The following is a 10,841-nucleotide window of genomic DNA, read 5'->3' on the forward strand; positions in this document are numbered from 1 at the left end:
TGGGTGTGAGGTGTCGGCCCCTTTCGCTCTTTCTCGGGAAATCGGGTAACTCTCTTAGTTGTTGAAACGACACGGAAGCACCGTGCGGCGAGGACAGGATAAGCTTTCACTCGATGGTTTTAAAAGCAGCGTGTTCACCGCGTTATAATGAGGCGTGGGGAAAACATCCCTTGTGATTAATTCCTGGTGATTCCCTTTTCTGTTACCGGCAGCGTTAAACGGCTTCGCTGTGTGGTTACATGCAGATACGGTGAAACTGGCACTCCTTAAGTGAGGACAGCATGAAGGCTCTTGCTTCGCTGGTGAAATTTGACCACTAGAATCAGTCCTCTTTCTGAAGCTAAAAATTCTGTGCGATTTTTGGTAAAACAAGTCCCTTTCAGAGAAATACTAAATTAGCGAAGGCATTGATTCTTTTTCTGTATTTTCCCCTTGCTTGCATGTTTGCTCGGGAATAAAAAGATCTTTGGTAGTGATTACTCTGTCTTTAAAATAGTGTCTCCATTTTAATTTATTTATTTTTTCTTGCAGTGTCGAAGGTCTTCATGCTATTGTAGTCTCAGATAGAGATGGTGTGCCTGTCATCAAAGGTAACTTCTCGCTGTGCTCTGCAACGCAAAATGCTGACTGAACAGCAGGGGGTGGAAAAGTACAGCAGAATCTTCTCTGGTTATGCCCGTACAGGAATACCTGAAATCAAAGAATCAAATTAGTATTTTACTTCAAGTTTGGTAGTTGATTATGTACCTCTTTAAATTTATCCTTTTGTTTGTGTGCTCAATGGCTGTAGGCTGCAGAAATTTTCAGCAGTGAAAAGGATGGAGTGCTGTAAGGTCCTTGTGTCTTCAAGTCACTCATAGGCTAATCGATAAAAAATACTAGAGAGAGCTTGTCGGTATTTTGTTGACTTGTCTGTTCTGTGCTCAGAAGCAATTGCATCCAACTTTTATACATATTTTCTAATTTACTTTGATTTTTGGTACTATAGCTTTTACTGTATCTTTTCAGCCCTTGTTTAAGACTTTTTTTGTATTTTAAGTGCAGTAGTTTAACAACGCAAATAGTCAAGTACTGCGCTTTATTTTTATATTTATTTTTTTAACATCCCAGTATATTTAAGGAACTAGCAAAACTTGCACGTCTCCACCTGTTTTCATTCAAGTGACTCTGTGCCAGCAATCAGTTCAAGAGCTGGAATTGGCACAGGCAGTGTGGGACACAGAACCAAAGAGACGTCAGCACAGGCTGTGCATTGTGAAGGAAAAAATGTTTCTTAGGCATGTTGGGGAGGACACGGATATAACAAGCATTGATGCTGTGCAGAATATTAAATTTACGGCTCAAGAAGATTGTTCTGGGCTTGTTGTGGAAGCGCCTGAGGTGTGTTACGTGTTTCCCAATGGCAGATCTGCTCTTGGCACAGCACTGAGCCAGATAAGGAGTTGCACTGCAGCCAGAGGTACTATGTAAAAGTAAGAATTGTTTTGTTTTGTTGCAGTTGCCAATGATAATGCTCCAGAACATGCGCTGCGACCTGGCTTTCTGTCCACTTTTGCCCTTGCCACTGATCAGGGCAGTAAGCTAGGACTTTCTAAAAACAAAAGTATCATCTGCTATTACAATACATACCAGGTGAGTAACCCAAGCTGTCTCTACACTACATTGAGCAAGGGAGAGAGGGTCGTTTAACCTCTGCTAGGTTTCTACTTGGCTGCAATTGAAATATTTGCCTCTTATTTCTCACACTGCTTCAGTAGCTAAAGTAAACTTTTGCACTGTTTCTTAAGCTCCTCTTTTCAAAACAGGTTTACTGGTTGGAAAATAGTATATTTTTCTGAACCGGTAGTAACTGGGAATTTGCAGCAGGTGCTGTTCATATGGCCTTCAGGATCTGTTATGAAGGGTTTATGTTATTTTTTACAAACAATATTAGCTACTGCATAGCTAATCTTTTTGCCAGTATGACTTTGAAGCAAGAAAGCTTTGAAATACCATTCTCTCTTTTTTTGCTTGCTTTTTATTTTGTTGGGTTTTTTTAAACAAACTGGTTGTTTGTGTCCTGAAAGCCATCATTTACTAACTCTCTGCTCTTCAAGTTCTAGTGGTCTTGAGAGCTTATTATGACTACACTAAACTGGCCAACTGTTCAGCCCGCAGTGTCTGGCTTTGTTTGGAAAATAAATGGGTGCATGAGTTAGTTTACACATGTGGAGTACATGGCTTCGATTCTCTTGATGCTACTGGCTTGTTGAGGTGTTCAAGGTCCCAGTTCCCTGTTAATGGAAGAGGAGACACTGCTGTACATGGAATACTATTTTAAAACGATAAACTTGCCTGCCCTCTTGATACCTGTGGAGAGAGTGGTCTCCATAGTATGCTCTGCAGCATTTGCAGCTGAGTTAGGAGTTCTGGTAGGTAACACTGCAGAACACAGAGGGACACCAGGCTCTGCATGTGCAGCTCACACCACAGTATAAGGACCTAGTTTTAACTGTGCTGTTTAACCATGGATCTTACGAAATGGATACACTGAAAAGCCAGCTCTGTGGCTCTTGCTCCTGCTTGTCCTTTAAACTGAGGAGGATGTTTGTTTTGGCAAAAGGTTACGTGGCAGAGCTCTAACATCCAGCACGTTAGCTGCCAGCTGAACACTGTTTTCTCTCCTTGCAGGTGGTGCAGTTCAATCGCTTACCTTTGGTAGTAAGTTTCATTGCTAGCAGCAATGCCAATACCGGTAGGTCTTCACATATATTTGAAGTATTGCAGTATTGTGAGGCCCAGGTGCCTTAAGTAATTGAGAATAAATTACCTGAATTTACTTCAGCGTACATTAACTTTGCTCATGCTGTGAATTTTTGTCAGCGTAATTGTGAAGGGGAAAAGGGAAAGGCACAAGTGAAAACCTCATAGTAACATGAAGTTGTTATTCTGTTAGAGGCGTATTTCTCTTGTGATTAACCTTACCTTTGCTGCATGAGACTGTTCGCTGCGCTGGCAGTGATTGAATCCTACAAACCAGTTGCTGGGTCCCTTTCTGTCAGTTCGAAGTTAGATTCTGCAGCAATGCGTGCAGCTTCGTCTTCTCAGTTCTGCTGGGTGGGAAGTCACTCACCAAGGTGCTTGGCCTTGCTCATGAGGGTGTTACAAGCAAAAGGTGTTTAATTCTTGTGCTACTGCTTGGGCCTTGGTAGCTGTGGGAAGCAGCAGCATGGGGCGAGAGCTGCGCCCCTGTGGGTGCTGGGGGCTGCAGGTGCCTTGCCTGGAGGTGCTGCATGTGGAGAGAGAGCAGCTCAAGTGAAATGTCTCAGTTTTCGAAAACACTGCCTATGACTTGGCAGGGTTGAGGGAGCTGCGGCGTTTGGAGGGAGGCTTCTCAGTTACGTCATTTGATGGGATTTTCTGTCTCTTCTTTCCTTCCAGGGCTGATTGTAAGTTTAGAGAAGGAGCTCACGCCCCTGTTTGAGGAACTGAGGCAGGTTGTCGAAGTTTCTTAACCTGACGGTACAGCCGGAGTGCAGCATCCCTCTGCAGCCCAGTGGACAGAAAGATTCAATAATCCTCAGTCAAATAACACTTCTCAGAAGAAATACCACAGCTCCTTAGTATACTAAGTAAAATTGTACATAGTACTGAATCTGAAATGATCTACTAGTGTGTTGTAGGTGGATGTTACCTAGGCTATGCTTCTTGTATTGCGCGGTGCTGGAGAGACCACCGAAATAGCTCCCATGGAGTTCAGCTCAGCCAGCTGAGCCGGATCGGTGCGATGCCATCGGCTCGCGTGAGCAACCCACAGATCTCTTGCTTTGCAGGGAACTGGTCATGCCGTGGGGTGTAGCCCCAGGCCAGCTGCCACCATGTATTGGAAGGCAAATAGGTTGTGTAGTGTTATCAGAGATGTGGAGGAAAGAGAATTGTGAGAGCACGTTGACAAGCAGTGATGTGTTGGTACAATCAGTAACTGTCCTGGCTTTCTTATGTGGGTGACACTTTGCAAGGGAACGCTACTAATGTGGATGCTGGCTGCATCCTGCTCACACTAAGAAGAAAGCTATTTCTATGAAAGCTATTGCTTTAGGGCTTTTTTCCCCGATGCCCAGATAAAAGCACCTGAACGGTGTTTCACTTTCTCGTGGTTTTTTTTGTGTAATATGATTGTGAAGATCTTGTGTCTCGTAGTCTTTGTGTGGGTTCATCACTGGTGACACTCTCAGCTCATTTACCCTTAGGTTTTCCTAAGCAAATAAATATAAATAAAATACAGTATTTTTAAATGACAGAGGCTGGTCCACCCTTCTGTTGCACCATAATACTCTATAGCATGTTGCCTTTGCTGTGGGGAGAGCAGGTGTGTTGTTGCTTGCAAGTGTACAAAATCCAAGAGTTTACAGGGCAAGAACTAACTGATGTGTCTCTCCCGGCGGCGATTCCAAGGATGCCGAGTCCCGTGCCAAGGCAGAAGTTAGTACCCACCAGCTTTCTCTCGCTGGGGATCAGTCCTGTGCTATCTCCCCCCCGCCTCATTCCCTCCCACATTCCCCATGGCATGACTGCAGCAGCGACTTCCAGCACTGAACGCAAGGACCGCTGCTCACAGGAGAGCTCTTGGCAGGTCTCGGCCTCAGGCTGGGAAGAGGGGTGTCACCACTGCCCCCTCGCTTACACCTTGCCCACCTTCAGCACCAGGCAGGATGGGGGAAGTGGTGGTGCTGGCAACAAGGGCTCCAAATTGTCTCAAAAGCTCTATGAGATGGAACAGTTGTCAGCCAACCTTTTTCTATTTAAACTGAGCTCCTGGTGTGAGCTTTTTGTCGCTGGTCCTTACAGAGGCAGTGGGGAAACTGAGCCCTGGGGTGTCTCTGTGTGTGTTTCTGGCAAAAAACATTCCTGTTCTGCCTCAGGCCTATTCTTGCTGTTTAACTCCTTTGCCTGTGACTGTGTCCCACGTCAGCCCAGTGCACTTTCTTTTACTGACACCATGTGCTAAGTTTGCTTCTGGTGTTTTGCACCGCAGCCTGTCCGTGTGAAAAGGGAAGGGTGTGTTTGTGGTCACAACATCAGGCTTTGTTTTCAAAGTGTTTTCATGGAACAGTGCTCCTGCTGGAGGCCGTTACACTGCCTCTCTCTCACACAAACTCGTCAGAGCCTTTTAACTAAATGGAAGATGGCAGTTTGTTAAACCACTTCGTTAAGGGGAACAAGGAGAAAACTTTAACAAAACACTACAGGAATACAGAAGACACTTGGTAGTTTTATAATGACATTTTAGTCAGAAAACTGCATAAAAATATTTACAAATATTTTGAATTTCTAAGTGGAACTAAAAGGCTATTCCTAGGCCCAAATCTAGATTTTCTTTCTTCCAGCAGGTTTTTCCCCTCCTTCAGTATTCCCACAGCAAAGGCACCTAGTGAATGCTGACCTGAAGACTGAGGGGGGTTTTTTCCTACCCCTCCAGGAGGAGCAAGACTGCTCCTATGGTCTCACAGCTGGGTCAGCCATGAGGCTGGGCCAGGCTGGTCTTGGGACCCTTCAGTGTCTGAAACTTCTGCGCTTTTGTCTAAAGACAGGTTTTGACAGCAAAGTACTGGGCTTCTGCTTCTCAGGTCTGTAGCGAGCCACAGCACTGGCACATCTGTACGAGTCTTCCAAATACAGATGGAAATTTACCCTGGGTTATGTAGAACAAGCGTGCTCATGTGATCCAGCCTACCATTACCCAGAGAGGTGCTGTTTAAAACAGGTATTTGCTTGTAGCCATCACTGGTCTAAATCTAAACCATACAAAAATATATTTGACTAGAACAAAGTGCTACTCATCCATCACCTTCACAAGGGCCTTGAAATATCCTCTGGATTGTAATATAGATACTATTTACAAAAATAGAATTCTCTCTGTCATTTTGGTTTACAACCTAAACACATAATACAAAAGAAATATTTAATGTTTCCGGAAAGGACCAGTTTTGAGTAACAGGTTACAGAATGCGCTGTGTGATGGAGCTTGCAATAAATTGTTGAGAGTGCCTGGAATAACCACACAAGTTTTTAAACAGTGACTATTTCTGCAATTAGTTAACGGGTGTTTGAATTAAGCGTGTGTTGCAGACACGCACCAGGCTGATCAAACCAACACTGATTTTGCAACCGCCTCCACACATGACTCGGTGTCCTGGGAGCGCTCAGCTGTACGAATCCTTCGCGTGCTGGGCTGGGTGCAAGTGTCTGTGTGCGGGTACACAAGCAGGTGCTCTCCCATTCAGAGTAGCAGAGACGTGTGAAACCGTCCTCTTGTAAGCGACGCTTCCCCTTCAGCGAAGAGGCAAGCCCTGCAGAGGCAGCACCAGAGGTACAGCTACGCGCTGGGGGTGGCGTTACGCTGCTCCACTTGTTTCCGTATTTGGGACTGGAAGAGAAGAACAACTCGTTACCCTGTGTCTGCATGCACGTAGATGTGGGTGAGTACCACCGACCCAAATTTTGGTACTTTTAAGGAAGTTAACGCTTTCAAGCCTTTACATTGTCTCCCTGTTGCTTCCTTTGTGACCCAGCACATGCAGCCCGTGATTATGCTCCGTATTGTTTACCATCTACACAAGGACATCCTTAAAGATGGAAGTAATTTCTCTTTCACAGTGAGTATGTGTGTTACAAGTATGTCCCAAAAACGCTGATACAGGTTTGCAGGAAGCTACATTACACAAAAACACCATATTCCTGCCTAGTTGGCCTGGAAGCCACAACACATACTTGGCGGCTATGATATTAGGAGAAGTTTTTTTACTGAAAGAGTGGTGAGGCACTGGAACAAGATGCCCAGAGAAGTGGTGGAGTCACCATCCCTGGAAATGTTCCAAAAACGTGCGGAAGTGGCACTTTGGAACATGTTAGTGTTGCACAGACGGTTGGACTAGATGATCTTAAGAGGTTTTGTCCAGCTTTTATGATTCTGTGACCACTGCGGAGTTTACGATAGTGGCACCCGAGGGCGCTGCTGCCTGAGGCAGCACACTGCGCATCACCTTACCAGCTTCCATCGCAGTATCTTAATCCACTCGTCGGCTTCTATTCCAGTTTTCGCGCACAGGTAGTACGTCCTTAATGGGAACACTAAACTGTAATCAAACAGTAAAAAAATTCTTTCATTTGCTAGAACAATTGGTAATTCTTCCTAAAACTGAACCCAACTTGCTGAGGAAAAAAAAACAAAACAAACCGCTTTTTCCAGTGGTAATCTGGGAAAGCCACACAGGACTGACAGTGGCTGGCTGACAGAAACAGACTATGAGTTAGAGGAAAAGCAGTGTCACAACTGGCAAGGGGACTTTCAGAAGCACCCAGTGGTTACATTTCAAACTTCCTGGGCTATTCTGACCTTCACAGCAAGGTGGAGAAAGTACAGTGACTTACCAGAAACAATTGACTCTTTCCTGGGAATAGTCAAATTGTACAGCTGAGCATTCAGTTAAGTCAAGTGCCCGAATGGGTTCTGTGGCCTTGAAAATAAAATGGTTTTAAAAATGGGAACACATGAAAACAGAAGGCTAGTTCAGTTCATCTTCTGTGTATCTAGACCTTTGCAGGCACACCAAGTTTTTCCAGGTCTAAGTACAACAGCTGTGACACCATAAACCTGAACTAGCAAATGTAGCATCAGTGCTAACATGGCAGAAGTTAAGCTAAATAGAAAAAAATTGTGACAGGCGTTTCAGGTCCAGCCAGCGGAGGGGATCTCTGCTGCAGGAAAGCTTGAGCTGGATGGAAACTGCCAAGGGTTTGGTTGATGCAGTAATAATGTGACACATATGCAAATCTGATCTCACTTCCAGCTAAGATTTACAGAGACAAGAGGATGGTTACACGTCTTATCAGGCTTAGCCAGCTGTTGGGGATTTAATTAGGTCCTAAGTGCTTTAAAAGGATGAAGCTGGGTAGAGAAGAAGTGGAGAAGCAAAGTTAAAGTAGTGCTTGTGGCAGAAGTGATGAGTTTAGCTGCATAAGTAGAGAGGGTGTGTGTATCCAAGTTTCTTGGGGCAGGCTTTCCATGCGTAGCTACAACACATCTCCCTAAGAGTTTCATTCTCCCTGCAGTTGTGTGATTTGTTTCAGCCTCGCACTGTTAAGCGCCTTCAGGAGAGGCAGCTGAAGTAGAACTGCTCACTCCCTACCCAAGTGCTCTTAGCTGTTCCCATTTCCTTATGTTTTCCTCTGGCTCACATGCCAGAAGAAAGCACCTTGTGCTGAAGTGCACTGGCGAACGTTGCCCCTGGGTCCGTAACAGCAAGCTGCTCGCCTGTGGTTATCTGAAACCCCACAGCAGCCATGGGAGCACTGGGAAACACCGGAGCTGCTGCTGGAGAGGAGGCTGTGATCCTGACAGAGACACCTCCTAGCCTGGTAAGTCACAAAAGCAACTCAAACGTTTGGAGCACTGCCCTTTGAAATGTTGTGCTGGAAACTGAGTTCAAGTTGGCTTGAACTGAAAGGAAAACTGCTGGAAGGCCCCAAAAATGCATAACGGTGCTGTCTGGTGAGAGAGGGCAGTTGTCGCTGTTGTGTTAAAATCTGTTAGATGCTTGATACGGGGCCTGGTGGATGTAAACAGTTTGGCTGTGTTTATGAAGGAACTTACACTGGAGATACTGTAAGGGTGGAAAAACTCTATTTATTTCTTGAGTTTACTTGTTTTAAGATAGAAATGGACGAGCAACTGTAAGGATGCACCATTTTCCCAAGATGTGGCATGTTAATCTATGTCCAGTGCTAGGAAGGAAGGTATTTTTAAATGAATGGCTTTCTATATGTATACTGTGTGACCACTTGAAATCAAGGAATGCAAAATATACTACTGGCATTTGCAAAAATATTTTAATAGCACTGCTGTCTGTTAGGTTGTGTGTCAATGCTACCAACAGAAGCTGCGTTGTGCTGATAGGTTGAAACACACTGATCAAGGCAACCAAGACATGTACTGTAAACAACCCTAGTAGGAGAGACTGAGAGAGCAGGGTTAACGTTTTCCACCTGTAAAACTTCCTTCCCTTGCCGAAATCATGAGTGAAACTCTGACTTTGTTTGAAAGGTCTGACCTCTCTGACAGCACGGGAAGCTTTAGCTCGGGAAGCTGTGACACAGGTAGGAGAAGCCAGAGATATGAGGAGGCTTCAGCAGCCTCTGCTGACGTTTGAAGAGCAGAACTGGTGTTCACTACTTACAGTCTGGTCTTTGAAATACTTAAGTTCGTTCCTGTGCAGCGTAAACCACCTTGTCTTCCAATTCTGAAAGATCAAGAATGGATGGTTATTTTCCTGTGAGAATTTAGAGCAATGCTTCTTAGATAAGAAAAACCTGTAAAGCCTTTGACTTGCTCTGGTTTGAAGTCGTGCTTTGTTGTTGCCCAAAACACAGGCCGTTCCTCTCTACAGGGGAACGCAGGTGGAGCTGTTTCAGCTCCGCACTGTCGCCAGCTTCTCTGCGTGACCACAGAGTGGAAGCAAGGAGTAAGAGCTTTCCTTACCTTGACTATTTTGCCTTGTTTTATCAAGTATCCTTCTTTCGTACCAAGCTGCAAAGTAACAGGGAAAAGGGATCAGGGTTAGAAGCTGAGCTCTGCTTCCATTTGCCCCTTCTTTGCCCACTTTTGGAAGACAGAAGGGCAGCCTGGGTTTTGGGGAAATTTCCCATGGCTGCTCGCCCTGTCCTCGCTCCTGTGCTCCCACAGGCCTGCGCTGGCTCTAAAAGCAGTTTCTCAGACTGCGCCTCCCTCAGCAAGCTTCTGGCCTGCATCTTCTCAACTCAACGCAGGGAAACAGCTGCAGTTACAGTTTATTGAGTAAAGTTAGATGCTGGCCTCGGTACGTGTCGTAACCAGAAGCACCTGGGGTTCAGCTGACAGTAGAATTAGGCACAGAAATCACTCTTGAAATGCAAGTGGGAGGGAAAAGGCTGGTTTATTCAGGTATTCCTCTTCTCTCAAATAGCCACATGCTTGACAGGAAAAGCCTGTTACATTCCATGTGCCTACTGAAAAACTGTTTTTTGAACTGTTCCGCTGAACTGACACTGGGACTTTGACTTCACAGATACTGAAACTCTGCATAGGGACCTAGTTGTGAGACTGCAGACCTCTGAAAACCAAATTCTTGCCAAGTTAATTACTACTTACTCTTGAAAAAATACTGCCTTTTTATTGGTTGTATGTGGAAGTCAAGTTTCTTTAGAGGTTAAGGTGAAACTCAGCCATAAAGGGTTTGTTGTGAAACACATCAGCAGTGGTTCTTTTATCAACTTCCTTAATCTGGATTAATGTAACTCTTTTTCTCAAAAAATATAGCATGTAATTAAAATACTTTCCTCTCTGTTTCGAGCAATATTGTTCTGTAGAAACCAACTGTGTCACTTAGATATGAGCTAGTAGGGATTTAAAGTCTCTAATTACTGTCCAAGGGAGTCACGGGTGTCAGAGCAGGTGGCCCAAATGGATATGATGATGTTCTTGTTTCTTGTGCCAGTAAAGTGTAGCTTTGAATGTGACACAACTTTTTACCATGCTCAGAATTAGGGGGGCTGAAAGGGTGGAGGCTCCTCTGTCATATTGTTCTATTTAGGGTTTAAATCTGTGTCAGAACACATCTTCCTGCTTCAAGCCAAGGTCATTCTAAAATAACAAAATAGAAGTGTGAAAATGCCCCCCAAAAATTTGAGTAATGTACTTATCAGGATATAGATAGTCTTATTAACTTGGTTGTACTGTGCTTCAGTTTGGGGTTTCCTTTTACAAATGTGTTCCTGCCTGTCTTGCATATCTTTCAGTATTTTTTTTTTTCAAAAGGCCACTTTTT

General features: G+C 44.6%; 2 protein-coding genes across 2 annotated transcripts in view; one reads left to right on the forward strand and one right to left on the reverse strand.

The window, feature by feature from the left end:
• Window positions 1-340: 340 nt before the first annotated feature.
• Window positions 341-4,279, forward strand: LAMTOR3 (late endosomal/lysosomal adaptor, MAPK and MTOR activator 3; the record flags this gene model as incomplete). The annotated part of the gene is made up of 5 exons (XM_009870400.1): window positions 341-377; window positions 529-590; window positions 1,499-1,632; window positions 2,671-2,734; window positions 3,421-4,279. Coding segments are annotated over 5 exons (371 nt in total), but the record flags the coding sequence as incomplete, so codon positions are not given.
• A 2,076-nt stretch (window positions 4,280-6,355) lies between these two features.
• Window positions 6,356-10,841, reverse strand: part of DAPP1 (dual adaptor of phosphotyrosine and 3-phosphoinositides) — a gene marked incomplete at its 5' end in the record, with an annotated part of 13,106 nt that continues 8,620 nt past the window's right edge. The window contains 5 exons of the mRNA XM_009870402.1: window positions 6,356-6,406; window positions 7,028-7,115; window positions 7,411-7,496; window positions 9,216-9,278; window positions 9,518-9,565. Of these exons, the coding sequence (XP_009868704.1) occupies window positions 6,356-6,406; window positions 7,028-7,115; window positions 7,411-7,496; window positions 9,216-9,278; window positions 9,518-9,565 (336 nt within the window). The remainder of the gene's footprint in view (window positions 6,407-7,027; window positions 7,116-7,410; window positions 7,497-9,215; window positions 9,279-9,517; window positions 9,566-10,841) is intronic.

Source organism: Apaloderma vittatum, unplaced genomic scaffold, assembly GCF_000703405.1.
Source record: "Apaloderma vittatum isolate BGI_N311 unplaced genomic scaffold, ASM70340v1 scaffold12945, whole genome shotgun sequence".
In the NCBI taxonomy this organism is placed as follows: Eukaryota; Metazoa; Chordata; class Aves; order Trogoniformes; family Trogonidae; genus Apaloderma; species Apaloderma vittatum.